At 34.3% G+C, this 24083-nt stretch overlaps 3 protein-coding genes across 4 annotated transcripts; 2 read left to right on the top strand and 1 right to left on the bottom strand.

The window, feature by feature from the left end:
* LOC105167139 (probable E3 ubiquitin-protein ligase RHC2A) lies at positions 1778 to 4518 on the top strand. Its single transcript, XM_011086731.2, has 3 exons — positions 1778 to 1786; positions 2842 to 4028; positions 4181 to 4518. Exons 1-2 carry the CDS (start codon positions 1778 to 1780, stop codon positions 4018 to 4020), a joined length of 1188 nt encoding a protein of 395 aa, XP_011085033.2. The 3' UTR covers positions 4021 to 4028; positions 4181 to 4518.
* LOC105167138 (E3 ubiquitin-protein ligase SDIR1) lies at positions 8206 to 14055 on the top strand. The gene is made up of 9 exons (XM_011086729.2): positions 8206 to 8429; positions 9865 to 10015; positions 10138 to 10189; positions 10282 to 10334; positions 10436 to 10664; positions 10825 to 10936; positions 11868 to 11913; positions 12991 to 13116; positions 13569 to 14055. Exons 2-9 carry the CDS (start codon positions 9938 to 9940, stop codon positions 13692 to 13694), a joined length of 822 nt encoding a protein of 273 aa, XP_011085031.1. The 5' UTR covers positions 8206 to 8429; positions 9865 to 9937; the 3' UTR covers positions 13695 to 14055.
* On the bottom strand, positions 14222 to 18248 carry LOC105167137 (peptidyl-prolyl cis-trans isomerase FKBP20-1). Of its 2 annotated transcripts, XM_020695384.1 has the most exons (7): positions 18069 to 18248; positions 17067 to 17167; positions 16678 to 16803; positions 15599 to 15732; positions 15443 to 15522; positions 14755 to 14847; positions 14222 to 14651 (listed from the first exon to the last, which is right to left on the bottom strand). In XM_020695384.1, the coding sequence occupies exons 2-7, from the start codon at positions 17083 to 17085 to the stop codon at positions 14501 to 14503; spliced, it is 603 nt and encodes a 200-aa protein (XP_020551043.1). In that variant the 5' UTR covers positions 17086 to 17167; positions 18069 to 18248; the 3' UTR covers positions 14222 to 14500. The 2 variants fall into 2 exon arrangements, with proteins under 2 accessions (XP_020551043.1, XP_011085030.1); XM_011086728.2 differs by lacking the exon at positions 17067 to 17167 and having other exon boundaries at positions 18069 to 18247.

Below are 24083 nucleotides of genomic sequence, written 5' to 3'. Positions count from 1 at the left end.
CCAGCCCACTCCTTACTCGACCAGGTTTTTTACCTAATTAAATGGATTTCTCGCTCACTTTCTCTCCCTGCAGAATGAAAATCATAATGTCTCCTATGTCGCCGCCTTGTGTCTCCCTCCTTCTCTCAGTTTTCTCGACTGCGGCCTTCTTCTCTCTCTGATATCAATGTTTCTCACCTATATATATCTCTGGTTGTTTTCTGGTAAAGAAGAATCGGATAAAAAACCCCTTCTCCCTATTCTTGATTGAAAGTTTTTCTTGAACTGATTTCTTGGTGAAATCTAAGAGTGGTCCTTTGTGGACAAGGCCTTTGTGGTATTGGCTAAAGCAACCGTAATGGTTGTCGGCGTTTGGTAGGTTTCAGCTTCCTCCTTTACGGATCTGGCTCCTTGAGCCATTAATCTCTCTTTTATGTTTTATTTTCGATTTACGGATTTAATTTTGTAATTATATTTTGTGTTATTTATTCCTATATTATTAGTTTATAATATTTGAGTTTTTGTAATCCATCATTTTTCTGTAATAGTTTGGTTAGGGTTTCAATTTTTTGAACTCATCACTGTTGGATTAAATTCCCAACAATAGTAAATTATAAATTATATCATAGTAAATTTGTTATAATTTCATTATAAATATAACATAATTTTAAGTATCTTTCTTTATAATGTGAGTATGAGAAATAAACATGTAGTTATTTATTTATTTATTTTTGGTGGGTGGGGAGGAAAAAATAATGGAGATCACAATCTATAAAATAAATTAGTAAATTATTTCTTGTGTTTCTGGAAAAAAAAAACACAAATTACCCTTATCTAAATCGTTGTTAGAAAGATAATTTGATTCATTTTTAAAAAATATAAAGAAGTAATTTATTTTTTTTATAATTTTTTTTTTCTCATTTACCATATCATAGGAGATAAATTACATTTTACACTTTTTTGTCATGCGCAAGTTGGTGAATCCTTCAAATGCAGAGAATAGTGATATCTCATGGTCATCAATTAAGCTCACAATTTTTGACAATTTACACCCCAATTTTTACTTTTGTACCTGTTCTCGCTCCCCCTTTATGTTAATTAAAAAATTATGATAATTACACCTCCCCTCGTATTTGGTATAATTACACGTAAGTCTTTTATAATTTGAAAAATTATATTTGATACTCCTGAAATTTGTATCCATCTAACAAACAAGTTCATTCGTTAATTAAAAATTATTAAATTCATTGATATTAATAAAAAAAATAATAAAAATCTATATTTACTTTCAATTGATTTATTACTTATTTATTGTAAATTAAATAAATTTTTTTATAACCAAATTACCCCTATACATCTTTAGACATTAATGCATGTGTGATGATGTATATGGTCACCGTTATAAAATAGTTTAGTAAAAAAAAATTATTTGACCTACAATAAATCAGTAATAAGTCAATCAAGGAAAAATATTATTTTTCATTGAGTTTTTTTTGTTGATATTACCAAATTCAGTTAATTTTGGATAACAGAAGGACCTATTTGTTATACGGAAGCAAACTTGAGGAATATTAGATGTAATATTTTAAATTATAAGAATTTACGTATAATTACATCAAATGTCAAAGAAAGGAGTGTAATTATCCCAAAAAACTATTACTTAAGTACACTAATATTTGGGCATGCTTGTAAGACGTTAATTCATAATAACCTCAACTTTATAATTTATACGATGTATTTTGTGGGCGCAATGTTATTATCCTCGAAGATATGAAGTTGCTGCGTATTTAGCATGCAGATGGTAATGGTATGATACGATAGGTATTTAATTCAATGCTTATTACTAGCTAGTCTTAATTAAAAATCCATTGTACGTACTTTACTTTCCTTGGAAAAACCACATAAATACAAATAAAATGAAAGGATCATATATATATATATATATATATATATACACTTGTTTGCTAACATGAACACTATATATAGACGACATTGCATGTGCAGCGGGTAGTATCTCTAGTCTTGATGTTATAACTATCATTTATTGCAGCCCTCTCCTACTTATATGTGTTTGTCATATGAGTCATAATTTTATTAAAATGAAATAATATATATAGAAAAGAAAATCCAAAGTGCTTCTTAATTATACAGATTTGCAAAATTGAAACAATAGAGGAGTAATTAGGGTGATGATTGGAATCAGCAGCTATGTTTTCTCAAACATTATTTTATAAATACCATATTATATGTATATATAGTAATATTTAGTTGGATTTGGATGAGAAGAAGAATGGACATTTTTGGTGAAGCGCTGAAATGCTACTAAAACAGAAAAGAAAAAGCATAATAAATGCATAGTATATTTGATATTTGGAGATCATCAAATGTGTTGTTATCATATATATACCCTCTCGCATCCATTGCCTTAATTCAGACCCACACTAAAATATCTAATATCACACCCTTTTATAAATTCATAATTATGCTTTCCCACTCCCAAAAATTGAATTTAACTACCAAATTAGTCATTTTGGGCCAATATAACTCACCACGTGTCCCGCATTCCAAGCGTTGATTAAACGCCAATACCCCCGTTGTCCAGTTTGACATATTTACCCCTACTTCCCCAACTTATTACACACCCATGACCTCACTCATATATCCCCCATTCCCCCAATTTCTTTCTTTTCTCTCATTTTGTTTTGTACCCAAACATCATCTCTCTCTCCACCCCCAGCTCCCTCATTCTCTCTCCCTTCCTCCATGTTTTTCTCCCAATTCTTGCTCTCTTACGGGGGGAAAGCTTCAATTTTTCAGATCTGATATCGGATTCTTTCTTCTCCTCAACAACATCTTGTGTAGATCTCGATGCCTTCAACCTACTGGTGTTACAGATGCAGCCGATTTGTCAGGGTCGGAACCCAAGATTCCATCAATTGTCCAGATTGCAACGGTGGGTTCGTCGAGGAGATCGAAACCCCCTCTCGATCTTCGCTCTCTGAGTCCCGAAGACGTCGTTTCCCCGCAGCCGCCATGTACATGGTGCGAACTCCTGAATCGGGCCCTGGTTCCGGGTCGTCTTCAAGCCCCAGGCTGAGAAGAAGTCGCAGGAATGGTGGCGATCGCTCACCCTTTAATCCGGTTATTGTTCTTCGTGGGCACAACGATGGAGGAGCTGGAGCTGGAGCTGGAGGCGGTGCCGCTCCTGGAGGTGGCTTTGAATTGTATTACGATGACGGAGCCGGGTCGGGTTTAAGGCCGTTGCCTGCGAGCATGTCAGAGTTTTTACTTGGGTCGGGGTTCGACAGGTTGCTAGATCAGTTGGCTCAAATTGAGGCAAATGGGATTGGAAGAATAGATAATAATCCGCCTGCATCCAAGGCTGCTATTGAGTCTATGCCCACTGTCGAGATTAGTGACCAACACATAGCTATTGAATCGTACTGTGCTGTCTGTAAAGAGGCCTTTGATTTGGGGAGCCAGGCTCGGGAAATGCCCTGCAAGCATTTGTACCATCAAGATTGTATTTTGCCCTGGCTTTCGTTGAGAAACTCGTGTCCAGTTTGTAGACATGAATTGCCAACTGATAATGAGAATGTTAATGGTAATCGTGATGCAAGTGAAGTGAATAGAGGAACGAACGAGGTTGGAAATGATGATGAGACGGTTGGACTGACAATTTGGAGACTGCCCGGTGGTGGGTTCGCTGTGGGGAGGTTTTCTGGAGGGAGAAGAGGTGGAGAGAGAGAGTCGCCTGTTGTGTACACAGAGATGGACGGTGGATTTACTAATAATGGGGTGCCAAGGAGGATTTCATGGGGTTCTAGAGGGAGCGTATCTAGGGAGAGGGGTGGATTGAGAAGGATTTTGCATAGTTTGTTTGCATGTTTTGGTAGAGGTGAATCTTCCACTTCTAGTTCTAGCTCGGACTCTAGAATAAGCCGGAGGAGTGGCTCATTGTCATCAGTTTTTAGCTCCGCATCAAGACGGCGGAGAGGATGGGGTTTTGAAGTTAACGATGGAGGCGACCAGAGATGGTAGTCTGTCAGGTGGGGTTCCAAGTATAGAATTGGCAGTCTGCACATGGTTACTGATGGTGGACAGACTTCATTATTATTGATTCTAAATAGCAGAAAATGAAATGGTTAATGATTTCTCTTCAGTTTTGTGTTGTGCTCAAGTATGATCACTCCAATTTCAGGTGGTTAATAACCTTAGATGGAGAATGTAGGTGGAAAAAGTAGACACGGAGATGAAGGAACAGAGGAGAATGAACTCCTACAATTGAGAGGTATCTAATGGTTGGACTGGATTCTGGGAACTTGGGATAGAAGCTACCCAGCCTTGTGTGTCAAACTGCTTTTGAATTTATAAGTCCCTTATTTTCCTTTTATTCCTCTATCATATTTGTGCAATATGTAGCTACCTTTGGTAATGCTATGTTATATCCAATTCTGTAAGTTAATTTCTATGCCTATGATGCTTAACGAGTAATGAATCATTTTTTGATGGACATATAATTGGCAGGCAGGTTTATTTTTTAATCAATCATTTTTTTATGGGCAACATGAATTATTTCTTTGGATTGTCTTCTGACCTCGAAGTTTCCTGAATGTTCTAAGCTTGATGATATCATGGTGCGCAACATTTAATAGATTTTTTAATGGTGGTTTATGTTGTTTTCTTACAGAAGTACTGCAGGAGAATTCTCTGTGGTGTTCATGCTTTAGGACTTAACAGTTATTTTTTTGCAGCAAGCTTGACAATGTTGACATGTTTATGAAGTAAATGCATTTGGTGTGTATGTTGTCAATCACTCAAATATTGTTGATGCCAAACAGCCAAAGAATGGGAAGGCGAGTTGTTGAGTTTGAAATTTTAGGTGCAGCAAACGTTCCACCTTTCATTGGAATTGGATGGTTGATGAATTTGTAAAGAGTTGGAAAACATAAACCTGGCTGCCCATGTTTCCATGGCTTGAGTTTATATTCTACTGTTTACTTGCTGCATAGAAGGAGATTAGCACTGGTTTCTCTCATGTCATGGTTCGAAGTTATATGCTCAGCCCTGTAATATGACCAAAGTTAGTCTTTTCCGAGACACTTTTGCCTGTTTTGGTGAGAATTGGTTCTCTTTCTATAGTCTAATCTTATTTTGGTAAATGCAAAATTGAATACGGCAGATGTCTGTGGGTGTAGATGTTGTGTTCATTTTGAGCAGATGTCTGCTCATCTAGGTTATCCTGATTCGATCAAAAAGTGCCAATGCTTATCTTAAGTTGCATCGTATTGCTAGTTGCGGGTGATGATTCTTGGATGTTGATTCATGATTCTTGATGCTTTTATACAGTTTTCAGAGATTGAGGTGATGTTGATGTAGGGTAAGGAGTTAGGATTACCTAAGTTTTGTGGAGGAGGAGGAGAAGAAGATACAGCATATTGCAAATAGTTGGTAAAGCAGTGCATATGTGCTTGTTAAAAATATTATGATCTCAACCTCAACTTGTATGCACTGTACGCCACTTTGTTCTTGTATTGAATCAGCTATTAATTAATTAATTAATATAATTGTTATATATATATATATATTGTATTGTATTTATTTTCTGTAAACGAACAAGTGACGTATGTAATGATGTCACTTACCTTCAATTCATACCTAACTGATTGATTTCAATGATGTTGGGTTAATTTTGGTTAATGGTCCTTTTAAGTTTGGGGAGCCATTCCATTTGGTCCCTCAAATTCTCAATGGGGGGGGGGTTATGGATATGAGTGAGAGTCGTATTTGGTGGTTGAAAGTGAGTGAGAGTGAGACTAATCCATGTTCAGACATGGGATTGAGATATATATGGGAGTTTGAGATTGGGTAGTCATGTCATCGTCATCATCATCATCATATTAATATTTAGGCTTTGCATAATAATAATTAGGATTAGTTTGTTAAAACTTAGAAGCAACAGGTGTGTGAGGGTGCAATTGGAGAATTCATATTTCATTAAAGTCTTGGGGCACGTCTTACATCAACATTCAAACCCATAATTCTACACCATCCCCACAAATTCGTTAATTACTACCATATAAAAATAAAAGCCATATTCATCTCGCACCGCACAATATTAATTTTTATATACCGTTCCATGATAATATTTTGGTAAAAAAATATTTATTTGATCTTAATAGATTAATTGGGAGTGAGTATAAGTTTTATTCAACTCTTTCACTAATATCAGTAAATTCTGTTAATTTTACCAACATAAAGTTAACATAGGAATAAATGTCAGGGATATTTTTTAACACAAAGAATTACGTGTAACTATCCCTTATATTTAGAAACATTCTTATAAATAATAATTGACTGTTTAATTACAAATTAATCTCATCAACATTTCCAGATCTTTGTTATATTCTTTTCCTTCTGAGTACAAGTTTACAGAAACTATTATTTCATGCTATAAATTATTAATATTTAATTAATAATAAATAATAGAAATAGCAATACTTATTAATTATTATCCAACAAATTCCTCCGCCCCCAGATACGAAGGGGTAAGTATTATAGAATCAACGAATAGTAAAGGAAAAAAAGTATGATTTACGTTTTCTTTAATAACTGGATGTAAAAATTGAAGAATATAATTTTATGGTGCAAAAAGATGAAGTAAAACCCCTTATTTATCCACTGCTTTTTTGTTTGAAAAGTTCACAATAACTATATATTAATATGCATTACACAAGTTATCATTTATATAATCTATACTATATTTTTTTTTTATGTTTTTTGTAATATTTAATTATTTTTTTTATTTGTTCCTCTATCTTCCCCTCCCTCGTTGTCTTTTGATAATTATACCTTTTTTTTATTTTTCATGCATTTTTTGTCAGTATGTTTGTATAAATTTAATATTAACTAATCATTTTATGTATATTTTATTTTAAATAGTAATATATAATTTTTACATTTATAGTTTGCCACAAATTACTAATTTTATCTATGTTATATATATACTAATATAAAAAGAAAAGTCCTTCGAAACAACGGTTAATAACACCACTTTTTGTGAAGTCAATGCCTTTCATGATAAAATAACTAACTTATATATTACTATTTAAAATAAAATATACATAAAATGATTAGTTAATATTAAATTTATACAAACATACTGACAAAAAAATGCATGAAAAATAAAAAAAAGGTATAATTATCAAAAGACAACGAGGGAGGGGAAGATAGAGGAACAAATAAAAATAATAATTAACTTATTCAATTTTTTCAAATATGTATTAATTGATCTTATTTATAATATATTTTAAAGTGTAAAAATTATTTATTAGATGAACGTAGGAACGACGTTCCACAATGGTTAGTTAAAAAAATAGATCTTTTTATCTCACAAATGACAGTTATGACACTACAATACTAATTTTATTATTATGCTAATAATACCCTTAAGTTGATTTTAGAATATGCAATATTATTTATTATATGCACGCAGGGACGATGTACCATGATTACTAGTATAAAAAAATGCCCTTTCTTCCACAAATGGCGGTTATGAACTGCAACACCGATTTTATTATTATGCCGACAATACACCTAAGTTGATTTTTTTTTGTTTTTTCTTTCTTTCCTTTTTTTTTTTAGAAATACAATGTTTTTGTTTTTATATATATTTTTTATTCATAATATATTTTAAAATATAAAGTATTATTTATCATATGTACATAGGGACGGTGTGCCATGATAAGTAGTATAATTGAAGAGCACCAATTTGCATTTTTAATTTGTTGTTTTTTGTTTTTAGATTTTATTAACTTTGATTTGGTCTCTTTTTCTTTTCTCTTTCTTTATTTTTAATAATTTCTCATAACTTTAATAATTTCTGGTAACATTATTCTATTTTTAAATATTTTTATTTATTCAATTAACATATATAATTTTAAAAAAAATAAAATTAATTGGGTTCAAACAGGCATACTTTTTAAAATTTATGTGCAAAAAGTCAAATTGCAATTGAAAATAAAAAGTGAAGGCCTAAAATAATATCTTTATAAAAAATAAAAAATTAAAAAAAAATGAGTTAGTGGAGAGAAACAAATTTTAGGCATAGTATAAACTATTAAATAATTTTGGGAAAAGAAAATCAGCACAAATTTGCTAGGAATAGGGGAAAGAAAAAGGAAAAAGAGAGAAGGAGAAATACGTCGTCGTTCTCGGAGCCCGTCCTCCGCTGTACAAAAGCAGTAAATTGCAAAATCAGCGCATTAGTTTCAGCGTTGGGCTTTTGAATTATATATTCCATAGGGGAAAAAGCCCTAACGCGTCCGAGTCGACTCTTTTTCTGTTCTTTATCCACTCGTGAAACTCAGCCATTTTCTTCATCCAAATCGTTTTTTTTTTTTTTGTAATTTATTTTGCGCATTCGGATCCATCCTGCGGAACCCATATCTGTAAGTAAACATTTTTCTCTTCCGCCATTTAATAATCTTAACTTTTGGATGACGAACATGCATGTAAACAATTTGTAGCCGGTTGGAAGATTTTGCTATCATATCATGGAAATTTAATATCGTGTTAAGGGTTTTGTGGCCCTTTAATTGATTTTTGGCAAACGCTATTTGTTTGATGCATGGGATGTTGTTATTATCTCGGTGGTGTTTGAGGTAAACTGGATTTTTCTTCCAAATTTGGGTTTTGTAGAACATGAAATTTGAGCTAGAAATAATCGATTTGTGCAATATAATTTATGGATTATTAGGAGATTCTCTTTCAATTAATCGCCAGAATTGGGTCATAAGTATTTGGTTGATAGCGAGGCGGAGGGTTGGGTTATTTCTTTCTGTAAATTGGTTCTATCCCTGCAAATGTTAGTCGATTGGTACGATAATATAGAATTTGTACGATGCCATTGCATCCATGGTTCATGCAATGGAGTGGTCATGATAGATCTTTGAAATTATAATGGATGTGTAGGAACAATGGAAGGTATTTGCCATTGAGCTATTCCCTGTGGAACCTATTCTATTTCCGGAACCCAAAAGGATTTCCGTCATTAGTAGGAAAGGGAGGGGAAATTGGTATAAAAATATGTAACAAACCAAAACCCGATGCCACCGAAAGTCTGAGGTCTCATCAGCCCAACGTTTCGTAGTATAAATAAGGCTCGTTGAGATTGATTTTGGATCCAATCGGCGGCATTTTAGAAGTGAAAGGCGGCCCTGATGGGCTTTATACAGACACAAAAAAGTTGCAGTCTGCTGATAATGAAAGAAACTGAAAGGGTTTTGATGTAAATTTTGTTCAAAATGTATTGCATAATGATATAAAACAACTTACAAAATACTGTGAGAATTCATCCTGTTTCTTCAGATATGGTGTTCAATAGGGTTCTAAGGCATGAAGGATGAAAAACTATTTGCGTTGCTAGATGCATTGTGTGCTCTTGAATGGAAATGGTAGCACTTTTTGTAGTTTTTAAAGCCTTGCCAATCTGCGTCAGGTTTTGTGATTAGAGTCTTCTGTCAGCTTGAATCTCTTTTAGGATAAGTACATGATGCTGTGGTTGGAACATTTTTGTTTTGTAGAGTTCAAATTGCTTAGTACATCAGAGGAAGTTTCTTATAATTTTAGTGGATCGTCACTTCTTAAGCTGTTTAATCTTTAGAAGAGCTCTTAATGTTGAGTTGATGAAATTTAGCAATGGAGAAGTTATTTTTGTACTTGTAATAGTAAAGAGGTGTGCTTATGAACCTGAATGCTTATTTTTTATTCTGTTCAATACTTGCAAGAAGTTGTACAACCACATGTAGCATAAGTTAACTTACTATTTTCAACGCTTTTCTTTTTAGCATGGTGACTATTACAGTTTATAACTTCTTTTGGTAGGATAAGGCTGGTTCCAGGGGTCTTTGTGGAAGATAAATTTGTTCCCTTAGTGCTGCTTCAGTTTCTGGAGACCATGAGTTTTGTTTTCCGAGGCACAAGAGGAGATATGGAAACTGGGTTTCCAGGACTCATTCCTGAGCGGCGTGCAGTGGTGACTTTCTAGCCTTAATTAACTGTTATTCTCAAAATGGTAGATGCTTTATCATTTTATTTCAAAGTTCATGAACATTTGTCTCTCTAATATATGTATGCCATCTAATTGCTGCTGATCAGCGTGTTCATGCCCGACCAGTCAATACAAACTCTCTCGCTTTTCTTGTCACAGGTATATCTCATATAGATGTTCATTTGGTATTATATTTCTCTGATAGTCTGCCTATTAACTGGATTTTGTAATTGGTCATTCCTTTGTAACAGTGCTTTTGCTGTTTATGATTTTGAACTCACACCAAATGTCTCCTAATTTTCTGGTTTGTATTCTTTCCATGATGAAAATGCTTTTATTAAATCCCATCAGTTGTAAAATATCTTCAAATATATAATTTCTTCGTTCTTTTTCCATATTGCAAAGCTCTGGTTGGTACTTGGTGTCTTTTTGATGGCAACAACTTTGAGGATGTATGCAACTTGTCAGCAACTTCAAGCTCAGGCACAAGCTCATGCTGTTGCAGCTAGTGGCCTTCTTGGCCACACGGAATTGCGACTTCACATGCCACCATCTATAGCACTTGCAACCAGGGGAAGGTTGCAAGGTCTCAGACTCCAGCTTGCACTTCTTGATAGGGAATTCGATGACTTAGGTATACCTGCATTATTCCAGCGTTTTACATAATGCTAAGTTTTGGGTCCTATTTGTAGGTGATCTGTTGTATTAAGTTTATTGACTAATCTCATTCAGAAAGGTGAAGTATTATTTGAGGAATATTTGGATGCTCACGTCATGTCTTATTGTCTCTCCAGATTATGAAACATTGCGAGCACTGGATGCTGACAACGTCCCCACCGCCTCTATGAGTGAGGAGGAGATCAATGCGCTTCCTGTCCACAAGTATAAGGTGTCCAGTCCTCAGAGGTTGGGAGTAGTTGGAAACTTTTGTCATTATTCATACACTTGGTTTCATTTCTCCTTCATTATTTCATAGTAGGGTTGTTGATAATGTTCATTTAGATCTGCGCCGCCATTTTCTTTTCTTATCATGTCATGGTTTATTTGCATGAGTATTTGACAGCAGAAGCATGGTTGGTGCCTTTTTTTTCCCCAAACAAAAGTTACCCTTTATGAGATTTTAAGTTAATCTAGTCAGGCATCTCTTTGTTTTTCGGAATCAAAGATATGACATTCAAACATGAAGCAACAAACATTGCAAATCTTAGTCTGATAATTACACTTGGAAGCAAGTAGATATCATATGCTTGGTTGTCTATAAGGTTTAAAATAGAAACCTGCCATGACCAGTGTGTTGGATGATGGCATTTTGCTTGTTCAGATGTGATCTATTTTCATTCTTTTGACATGTAACAGTTCCTTCTGTTTCTTACTAAGATTAATTTTGTTGCTCTATCTAATAGTAGTTTCCGCTGATTAGCTCTAAATTTTGAGACTAGATATTAGTGATGACTGGTGATTAATTCTGCTGAACAAATTCAGTTGCACTAGGAACTTCATGAAGGTTTTGTAAGTTTAGCTTAATTATTTATTTCTCTTCTTATTAGATTGTTGGAGTACATGTAGAATATTTGTGACTATTCTTTTTTCTTCTGATATATGAACTTCAGTCAGTATCTGTGTTATGAGAATGGGAAATGATGTGTGCTATGTAGTCCAAGCTTGACAATAATAGAATAGGCAGGCCTGTTAGAGAACAGTAGTTGGACAGCTCTGCCTTGTTGTGATAGGGAACCAAATTGCAGGTTTTAGGATATGTTTACTTTAGTTTGAAAAGAATGCATGCGTCCTTTTCCAAGTACTTCTAAATGGAGTTTTATCTTGGTCCTTCTGACAGTGTGGGCTCATCCACGCAGCAGGGTTCTTCTTCATCCTCCGTCGAGGTACTGCTCTTTTTCTTTTATAGTGCTCATAAAAGAAAATTAGGATCTCTTTTGTTCAGTAAAGCTAACATGTCTTTTTACTTCTTTTACTTCTGCTTTTGATCTTGAGACAGGTATGTATGTGAAATTTCTCAATTCTATGAAGGAACATAATGGTGATTTATCTGGAACATATATTTTATGATTTTGCTGCTGAGAGATGAGAGCTACCTAATTTATTTGGTTTTTCTAATTGCTGACAACTTGCCCCTTCTTGTGCTGTCATGATTATGCTTGCATGGCATAATTAGTATCTGCACAGTAATTGAAGAGCTACTGAAAGATTATATCGCTAGTGCTGTTTCTGTTGAATCTTTCCTTTTCTCTTTTTCAGACTACATGGGTATGGTATACCTGAAAGAGTACTCAAATAGATATAAGAAACAATTAGTCCCTGTGGTATTGTTGTATTTACTGAATAACAAGAACCGCAGAGAAAATTTTGCTTACTATGTCTCTTCACCCAAATACATGAATAAGTGTTGAGCTTCAGCAGATGAAAATCATATAGTAGGGTTTTACATCTATTTCAATGCTTTAAGCTCCCAAACCTTCAATGCCATGGTGAAATGTTTGCAATAGACTTTCCTTGCATGTGGCTTTGATTTTTGTATGATCCTGACAGCTTGCATATAATTTCTTCTATTTCCGGATTATTTTCTCCTTTTCCTGAGTCTGTGAAATGGAGAAGATGAAATCTCAGTATGTCACAGGATAACTTTATTCTGAAGGCCCCTCACAGGGTAACCTTGAAAATAACATTTTTGGTATTGTTGCATGAGAAATGCTATGTATTACTGGTTAATTATTCATTCCTTTTCATTTTCCCTGATTTGGAAATTGGTGGCTTATTAAATCATTCCAAGTGTAATAACTGTTATGGTCCCTTATAAAATTAGGGGAAGTAAAAGAAAAATGAGGGCCAGCCAGTGATCCTCGGAGCCACTCTTGCTTATTTAAGTCTTCTATAGTTTGGCTGGTAAACATGCTACTATTTTGTAAGTTTGCAAGCACCCTAAGATTTATTGTTTCATGCAGAAAAAACAAGACCCTGCAGCACCACAAGCGGGAATGAAGACCACTGACGATGATCTGACTTGTAGTGTTTGCTTGGAGCAAGTTAATGCTGGCGAACTCATTCGTAGTTTGCCATGCTTGCATCAGGTTTCTCTTCAGCTATTTGAGATTATTATGTTTGTCGGCTTCCTTTACTTCTGTTACTTGTCCCCTTTGATGCATTAGCTGCATTGTCTGACCCATCCATTGTCTGTTAATTATGCTATGATGTAAATAGGACATCCACTGGTTAAACCAGTGATTTTGTTTAAGGGATAATCATGTAGCACAATGAGGGCTTGAGCATGATAGAAAACCCATTGATTTGGGATTTTGCACTAATACGCTGTGGTCATGTTTTATATTATAAATTTCTCCTTGGCCATTCATTCTTCAGATGGGAATCTATAATATAAAACATGAGTGCAAGGATTGTAATGTAATTTTCAAAACTGGGAGACCCTTTTTGTAATATATCTAAAATTTAGAAGCAGTCAATGTAGTTATTTATTTTCTTAGAGTTGTTGAATCACCTTGAGTGTCCATTTCGTGTTTTGCAGTTCCATGTGAATTGCATAGATCCATGGCTGCGGCAGCAAGGGACGTGTCCTGTTTGCAAATTTAGAGCTGGCTCCCGGTGGTCAGAGATCGCTCAAGGAGAAATTGATGCTTCAGACATGGTTTAGCTATGAATTTTTTGAACATCGGTTTTTGTTATCTTTACATTCACAAGTATATACATGATGTATACAGGCAAATGAATTTGCCGCTGCTAATTACCTTGATGTGGCATCAAAGAGATTTCTGAAGATCATGATATGATGTCCATGAGAACTGTACATCCCATGCTTACAGTCTATTGAATATGTCAGGCACATGCCATTGCATTGTCCAGTCTAAACTTATGCTAACCTCACTTGTCATCCAGCTATGTACATCTTATTAGGATATAACCTTAACTGTTTGATACAGTGTTGGTATGTAGGATTACTGAGAGATCCTGATGTCAATATTTCTGACAATTTTCATATGATTTGCTTTGATTCCCTCTGGCTCTTGACCTGTGATTTATGAAACTGAAGTGATCTTTGCGACAGCATCAACAGGACTTCCGTTTTGGGCCATTTTCTTTTGGGCACTCCTCAAGACATAAGTTTCTGTGATATTTGTTTATCATTACTCATTAATGTAAAGGTCTACGAAGCAAGCTATATACTCTTGGTTTGGTGTTATATCATTACCCCATATTATTACATATATCCAATGGACCACACACTGCCCCTTTACTGCATGCCAGAGTAAGAGGCAAATACAGAGACACAATACATGATATTGTATAAACTAAACCCTCAGAGACCTTGAAGAGCAACCAGATGTCATCTTGCATGGCCAGCAAAGTGCAGCCAATAAAAAAGTGTATGTTGCTATGGCCTAGTGTGGCAGCCGATGAAGGTTTATTAGCTCCATCAGAGGAAAAACATACTTAATAGCCCTATTTGGCTTTGCCCTTTCCCTTGCCTTGACCTTTTTTGGCTTCAAGTTTGGCCTGAATCCTAGCGGCAGCAGCCGCCTTTGCTTCTTCCCTTTTCTTCTTTTCTTCCTCTTTAGCTGCAGCAGCAAGTTCCCTCTGCTTCTTAAGCTCTCTGAGCAAAACAGATAAATTTAATATAGCATTAAAAATTAATGAAAGAGCCTCCACTCACCGAAATAATAAGAAATTGATGGATATTAACTGCTAACACTTACTCCAGCCTAGCCCTCTCATCTGAAACACTGCTCAGACTAGAGCCTTTACGAGGTCGGCAAGCCACCAACTCGATCTCAAAAATAAGTGTTGAACTGCAAAGTGAAATTCAAATAGCACATGCCTGTATCAGAAAATTATCAATCTTGGGAAAGCAATATTGTACACCTGCTAATCGTTGGATGATACTTACAGAAAAAGTGGGAGGAAATTCCAAAAGAGATTCCTCTATGTTAGTGAATTGAATAAGATGTTTCAGATCCAACTAACTCCTAGCCCAACGTATATGGTTGACATATATATCAATTTTATCAATTAATTGGAAACAGAAACACTAACCGGTGAGGCCAATAAAGTTTCTTAATATAATCAGCATACTCATTACGTCCTTCAAAGGAAAGTATTTTCTCGGAAGTCAATGAGGTAATTCATTTGAGAGAGAAATAACTCATGTTCCCACAATTCAACCAAATTCATCATCTTTGCAGGAGTAGATTTGTGGGAAGTTGATCCCTTTTGAAATATAGAAATGGTTGAATTTAACATTTCTTCCATCCCGAGTGCACTGGAAGTGCAGCAAAATGAGTTATCTGCACTCAGTTGGAAGCTATAGGGTATGCATGTAAAGCAATTATTCCACGGCTTTTGTTTCATGCAGCAATTTTAAGGTTAAAGAAGAAAGAGTGATACTCTGGGGGGATATCTGGCGGCGAACCAGCACTGCCATAGGCATATTCTGGCTTACAAGTGATCTTAGCAACCTCACCGACCTGCAACACCAAGTAAAGGAATGAACTTAAGGTCGAACCATATAAATAATAGCTAAAGAAATGCACAAGCATTCACCTTCATGGTTTTCAGCGCTATATCCCAAGCTTTAATTACAGATCCCTTACCCAACTCAAAGGTGAAAATAGTGTTATCTTCATGTGTTGTATCAAACACTTCACCAGTCTCAGCCAGAATTCCTTCATAATGAACTGTTTAAAATATATCAAATAAAAATAATCCTTTTTTTTTCCTGGTATGGTAAACACAAATCACTAGCTGTGATAGCACTAAATGAAGACAAATAGGCAGGTAAATTGTAAAACCTGAATTCAGTATAACATATTAAGTGGGATTATTTTACGATCGTGAAACCAAAATATGTTGGCTCAAAGCAATTGACATTAACCAAAGGGATAAACAAAGATATTAAAAAATTGTGCTCTAAGCAAAGGCACATAAAAAATGGAAGCAAAAGAAGGAAATAGGTAGTGTCGAGATCGAATAGTAGAATGCCAGGGCCAAGTGTTGATGAAGGGCGGTAACAGGTGGATTGGCTTGAGAGGGATACGGCATAAAAAAGAACATATGGGAAAGAAACAAAAAAGCAGAGACATGTCTGACAAAATAACTACAAATGGGTTTTCCTCATTGCAGAACCTAATCTTAATATTGAACAATTAAAACTCCTATATTAGAACATTACAGGAGCCCACTCCGAATTATTCCTGTCTGCTACTACATAAAGCAATGGAACAGATAGACAAGTCTTCCAGGTACTTCTGCGACTCCAGTCCTCATCTTCATGTCCATACAACAGAAACTAGGCTCATAATATTGAGCCAGAACTTTTCCTACTCACTGAATAACAATTTTGAACTGGATAAATGAAACAACTGACACAGCAACTAAACAAACATGGGCCAGGTTCTGAACAAAATCCAGCAATTGTTGTTCTCCTCAATCTACCCTTTTGCTTTTGTGGCAATAACAAGACAACTTTACATTTTTGCAATCGATTTGCGGAGGTAAAAAGACGCAGTCATGCCATTACACTTACTAAACACAAAATAGTTGGGGCCCCAATTCCAAATTGTGACAGCGAAATTTCCATGACATGAAAAGTAACAAGATGATGAGCAACTATCTAAGCATACCATCAAGAAGCGGAAGACCCTCTGATGGAACAATTGCATCAGGTTTTGCTCGCCGTATTAGTGTCTTCATGACGCCTCCATCCCCAGTCAAATCCACTGAATCGCCCATGATTTCTAATATCTCAACTGGCAATCCAACAAAAAATCTTAGCATTAAACTTGAGCGGTGAAATGGTGAAATACAAATGAAAACAACCACAACGCTATTAGATTGTCCAATCCTATAAAAAGTTTATTATCCAAATTAGCTTATCTAAATTTAAGTAGAAACATTTCAGTTTCCAGCACTAATACGAAGTTTAAGACGTATAAGTTACTTTCCTCATGACTGACTGTAAACAAAGAAGAGGTGTTCAATATTTTGATACTTGGTAACTTCAATGACTTACAGGAATGCTTGTCCTGCATAGCGTTAGGAAGATCAAGATCTAGCCAAACGTTTTGTTTCAAAGCTTCACCTGGTTATACTGGGATTTTCCAGTGTCAAATCCTAAAGAGAACAGTTAACATCAAACTAGAGCAACTTTGCAACAAGTCCAAGGGCGCCATCAATGAAGATAATGATCTACCAAGTCTCTCCCACACTTAGTAAAAGTTGTAATTTGTTTCGGGGATAATCACAATGTCCGCCCATGTTACTTCACCTAAATACACGAATCTCTCCATGTTCCTATCTCTTCATAATGCTGATCATTCACTTCTCTTAGACTTGTATAAATGTGCCTATCACATTCTGCTAATTACATAAGAAACCAATTGGTTTATGATTTTGATGAATTCCAGTGCAAAAGATAAACAGAAAAAATACATCAAAGATATAGAACACATTATGATAACCCTATATAATCACGAACCCCTTTGTTTTGCTATCAAAACCTGCATTCTTGTTCTAACATTCTTGAAGCTTAGTATATAAATATACTAAGGTGTCCTCATCATTGATAAGGATAACATTGAATAAGGCAATTGCATCCCAAATGACCACCCGGTTGACCAAACCATTGATTATATTGCCTTCCAATATCCATCCTAGTTAAAGAAGTTAATTCAAGAAAACTCATTTTCCTGTTACTATTACAAAATTTCAATACAATTCTCTAGTTCTCTATATTTTGGGTTCAAAAAGGAGTGCCGTAATTTCAATGCAAGAAAAGGGGGAAAAATCATAATCATGTTCAAGAAATCATAAGAAAACTGTAGCGAATAGTGATTGAACCTTTAACCTAAACTATACCTCTAAAAAACAAACAGAAGCCCAATAAAAACCCTTTCTACTGCAATTAAAGACTACAAAACATTTACCAAGAACAATATTTTTTAACATTAAAATTGTATAAATTGACCAAAATTGACACCACCTTCAACAAAGTATTCCACGAAAGCACGCATACCTGACTGGAGAGGAAGGCTGAGAAGCGAGGGGAGGCAAGAGGGGAATTTGAGGGAAGATGGAGGGTAAATTAGGTAAATTGTCACCAGAGGTATAGATGAAGTAGAGGGCTTCGGCCATAAAGATTCTCCGCTCTCTCTTTGCTTTGTTCTTCCACTGCCAGAGTTGTTTGCTCATTCCTTTTATTCATATCTCCAACGAAATTCATATAAATTCTCCACGCCCGCCTTAGCGCGTGACGAAGTCGATCGAAGCATTTTCTTCCGGGCCAGCCCAATTTATTGGACCGGCCCACTTAGGACTTTGAGCCCAGTTCTATTTTCTCCACGAAACAATGAAATAAGTTTGATTGCACAACTAATTTCATACAATAACGTTCCCTTTTCTTTTTTTCTTTTTTTATAAATAAAATGTTAGCATAGTTGGATTGAATTACAAATATTAGATTATTGCATTATTTAATGATTACTACAAATATATATCTCATCAAACTTTTTGTTCAATATGAACACTTAAATAAAAGCGTATATATTTACTTTTTGAAATTGATTTCGAGTCCTTGGCAAGATTACAACATTAAAACAGAATAAAAAATTCATATTATTTAAAATAAAATAGAAAAAAAAAACTATACAACAATATGAATTTGAATAAAAAAAATCGACTGTTAATGTAGAAATTGAACTAGTAGATATCTTGTGTTTTGGCCGTTATATTACAACCCACTTCAACATATCTTGTACTGGTACGTCTTTCTTTTCATATCTCTTAAATGCTTTATTTTTTTCTTTTAATTAACAAAATATGAACACAAATTCACCCATTATTCAATTTCATAATTATAATCATACCATCATATTACTAAAATAAATTGAGTTTTTATTGAACCAAACATTACGATTTGGCAACTCTACTTTCATAATATACTCGAATTTTATATTTTTAACAACATTCAAACTTATGAAAAAATATTTATAAATATTAAAAAATAAACAATTATCAACTTATTACTCACACTCCTGAAATTGAAGCACAAGTGAGAAATTGAAGAGTAGATAGATAGTAGCCCCATGTCCCATAATGTGATTTATTATTGGCATGTGTGTATGCATTATAGATGTGACCGTTGACCAAACATTGATCTACGAAATCTGGGTTGGAAACTTTGAAGCCCCTCTTCTCCAGTTCTAATTTTATATGACTGTACAAATAAAGATTATATTGGATATAGTGTCTATGCTATCTCAAATATAATTAGTTAGACATAATTAAACTAATCCAAAATAGGAATATAAAAGTCATCAAAATAAACACGAAACTTGGATAAGCTCTTTTAATTCTAGATAAATGTATAATCATTCATTTTTATTCACATATTTGATCAGATAAATTGGTTGTTAATACCATCTGAATTCATTTTACAGTAAGTTAAAAAAAAGGTTGGTCCAAAGGCAGTGGTCCTTGAAGAAACCAGTACCCAAATGATGGGCGTGACTATATGTGTGCAATTCAAAGATAGAAATGTTCATTGTATTTGGCATTTTTGTTCTTAGTACGATTTACTGCATATACTGTCATCCTTAATTAAAGCCATGTACTTGGTGCATGAACATTCAACAATCTCCATTTCTAATTACTTCATGCCAACTCCACCATTTTTGCTATATACTTTTATTATTACATCAACATTAATGGATCTCACTTGAACAGCACCCCCATCTATTCTCCGGAGGAGAGGTTTGGTTCCAAACCCCGATTCGGATAAGAGGAATACGTGATGTTAATGTGCCATTGGATGATCCACATCTTAGGATCTGATGTCCTATTCTTTTCGATCTATAAATTTTAAATATTATTCAGATTTACATGCAATAAAATTTGAATATGGAAGTTTGAATTAGACATTTAGATGTGAAGGCAGCATTTTCAGTATTTGATTGATGCTACCTAGTTACGTGGCCTGTTAATTTTTCAGTTATTATAATACCCTTCTAGAAAACATTAAATATATTTAAAAATGCAAAATAGTAGAGAAGGGTGTCAAATCAAGGTTGCAGGCCCATCGCGGACCTTTTGTCTCTTTCTCAATGCTGGATATTCCCCGCAACTTTAATAAACTAGTTGATATTCGCACGATGGTTTGGCCATCATTTAAACAGATTAAATTAAAAAGAGTTGATATTCGCACAATATAAAAGTGTATACATATTTTATTTTAATTTTCCTCATGTAATTTGAATAATCAGTCATTTATTTTATTATAACAATGTCTTATGATTTTATATAACAATGACTTATTTTAGTTCTGACTAATATACCATCCAATCAATTTATTATTTTTTTTTTTATAAAAATAGTGATTGTATAATTACATTAACATTAATAAATTGAGAAATATAAAGTCATAGACACAAATACTCACATGTTTTATGGGGTTCAAATTTATTGAAGAATCTTAATCTCAACTATGATATTAAGACATAATTCGTATTAGCCAATCATATTATTTTCATAGGTTGCGTGAAATATAAAAAGAAAATAATGTATCTTTTTGTTGAACAGAAAGCAGCGACCAATCATCTCTAAAAGTCTTGTTGGTTGTTCATATTGTTTTCTCTAAAATATGAAGAAACAAGGCAACTAGTCATGTAAATCATTAAAGAACAACATATAAACAACTAATGATGTAATAATGATATTATGAGAAGATAAAAATTAGGATTTATTTTGAATTTTTGGGTGAGAAGTTGTGTTGAATGATAATTAATAAAATATATTGGTGAGGTATTGGAAAAAAGCAAAAAGGTTAGGCGGGTGGGAGGAGGAGAGGGTCAAAGTGGTCCTGATAGGTCAAAACCTGAAGGAATCAGGACAGAAAGGTCATTTGCGTAAGAAACAAAGAACTTGGTAAGTCGAGCCAATTTTAGTGTCTGTTCCCATCCGTCCATCCATCCATCCATCCATCATCGCCTTTTCTTGAAAATCACAGCAATCAAAGTGGATGAGTGCCATCACCCTATATCATTAGATTTGCCCGCTGCCCGCACACAACTTGGCAGGTTAACTATATTCATCCTTGTAAAAAAAGTGTATGTGATAAAACAAAAATTCTCCTTCAAATGAATGGTCAATTTAGTAGGAATATAAAAAATGATATCTTACAGAAAGAATAGTTTTATTTGTTGAAGGGCAAAGGGTATGAACATGAACATGAACATGAACATCCATTAGGAATGGTAATGGCATCTTCATCTTCCAAGGTAGAGGAGTTCAATTTACATCAAACACACTCCACACACGTTACTATTCCACTCCATCAACTCCGCCTCCTCTGTAACTTTTTATATATTCTTTAAAATTTCATTTCATCATCACTCATCACTACTACTTGTACAATTAATTAATAAAATATTACCACTATCAATCTTATTATAATTCCAACATTCCAACAATATTCAAAATAAATATCATCAATCTGCGTCAGCTGAGCTAATTGTATCCATACGCTGCCCCAAGCAATCATCATCAGAAACCAACACAATTCCAAAACACACTCCACTACACCAACAATATTATAATTCACATCAACAGCAACAACCCCAAATTTCTCCTCAGACCAAAACATCTGCAAAGAAATTAAGAAATGGGTCATCATCAAATTTCAAGCATTTATTTCACTTGTACTTTAGCCTGATTTACATCAACAAGAACAGCCCTTTAATTTCTCCTCTCCAGTCTCTACCAAAATGAAAAATACACCTAAGAAATTTCACAAAAAGGGATCTATCTATCTTCTATGTATATATATACACATGTTAATGATGAAGCATAATATCCTGGTATATATATATCTTCCTCCTCGGACGCTGAACAAGTGGTGAACAATCAATCACATAGAAAGGAAGAGATTACAAGTGGAAAGAAGGAGAGAGGAGGGATGCTCAAGAATCAGAGTAATTATTATCTCTCCAGCAAAGAAGCATAGTGACACATCTACGCATGATGTAGAATCTGGCTCTTTGCTCCTTCACCAGAGCAGCACATTTTCTGGTGAAAGAGCACTTGTTGGATGCTGAGGAGGAAGAGGAAGAACGGCTTCTTCTTGATAAGCTTAAGCTGCTACTGCTGAAGGTTTGCCTCTTGGACGACGACAGCTTCCACTTGTGCGAGTACTCTATGTACATCAACTCATCTGCTCCTACTCCTTCTCCACCACTACTACTCACCATCATCACCAAATTGATTACTTTTTCAACAACAAGATTTGATTTTGATTGATTAATAATAATTGAAGCAGTTTTGTTTGGATGGAGATGTTAGAGAGAGAGAGAGAGAGAGAGAATAGATGAGTTAAGAACTGTGGTTGATATTTATAGGCTGATAGTGGGGAAAAGGAAAGATAGGCGTTGGCAATGGCAATGGCAATGGCGTGGCAGTGGGTATCACCTGCCTAGGGACACCCACCTTCCCCTTTCTTTTTCCTTTTTCAATTTTTTTTTTGGTTTCTCTCTCTCTCTCTTCTTTTTTTTTATAAAAAAAATGGGAATTATATAATAGAGTAACGGATATTGCTAAAATTTTAAAATGATTTTTCCGAATTTAGTAAAATGATGTTGATAATAATTCTTTTCTTTAAATTAGAATGTCAATATTTTTCAATTATAAGTCGGCAAGGAATAATTCAGGTTATGGATCCTTATAAATTTTTTTGCTATTGAAAGGTTTAAATTTATTCAAAGATTCTTTTAAGTGCAGACGGATAGGACTGCATTTTGTATTTATTTTATGTGATATATTAATTTTTTTATGATCAAAATAATTATAATTAAATACTATTTTGCAACATTGACCTATTAGCAAAAGATGGAATTAAAAATGAAAAAAAGAACCAAAATGAAAATTTGGACAAATATAAAAAAAATTAATAAACGTCTAAATTTTGCGAATAGGCCCCAAAAGTTTGGTGAGAGTGCAATGGTTCCCATAGTTGTTTGGATCTTGTGCAAATATTAAAATGGAGAGAGAGAATAAGACAGAATAATAACAGGTGAGGGTTAATGAGTGGAATAAATGCATAGTTTAGAAGAAATCTGAGTGACCTTATAAGCTGTGCCTGTCACAATAAATATCACATTTAAAGCCTTAACAGTGAAGAAGTAGTAGTGAAGAGTGATGATAGCAACTCAGCAGCAGATCACACTCCTTACTATCATCGTCATAATAATCCCATCCCAAATTCATTTCTTCTCTTATCTATATTCTATTCAAATCACTTTTTTTGTTTTTTTCTCATTTATAGTATTAAAGGGGTGTTTTTGCAATAATTTTAAAAATTTGTATTGAAAATAACTTGTAATTTGAACCGTAGTAAAATTTAGAGTGCTTTAAAAATAAAAATATTTGTAATTTGAATTAAGTGTTGAGAAAAACAAGTTAATAATTGGAATTAGAGTTATAAGTTTATAGCAGTAATGTAAGCAAAACTGAGACTGTGTGTTGGATTTATAAATTTGATGTTGATGCAAATAGATGATGAGGCGTTTGTACAATATAAATATGATAATAAATGTGGAGAGCACATCCGCTCATCAAAACCTTTGGACAAAATTACAAGACTTTTCTTGGCTCATGTTGATGCAGGTATTCAATGGACACCATTATTTACTGATGCACATCCCAAATCCCAATCCATCACCGCCGATGAAGAAGCTCCTACTCCTTTCTAATCATTAGTATATTCAAACTGTGAATGTGTTCCATTCTACGGTTAAGGTTTTCCATTTTGCGCCGCCTCCCACACGTGTCGACATTGTTCTTGTCTCCGGTCCTTGAGACCAAAAGTCCTTCCCTCTTTTTCCTTTCTCCCACAACCCCCTAAACTTTTATATTATAATCAAAATTTGAGATGAAGAAGCTTTTTTGCTTGGAAGATAATGTTTTTATTTAAAACAAAATTTATTATTAGTTATCAAGTAATTATGATTAAATACAAATTGATGTAAATATTCAGATTATC

The sequence above is a fragment of the Sesamum indicum genome, linkage group LG7 (genome assembly GCF_000512975.1).
Source record: "Sesamum indicum cultivar Zhongzhi No. 13 linkage group LG7, S_indicum_v1.0, whole genome shotgun sequence".
NCBI classification, from domain to species: domain Eukaryota; kingdom Viridiplantae; phylum Streptophyta; class Magnoliopsida; order Lamiales; family Pedaliaceae; genus Sesamum; species Sesamum indicum.
The sequence above is the reverse complement of the archived record's forward strand: the minus strand, read 5'-3'. Positions and strand labels throughout refer to the sequence as shown.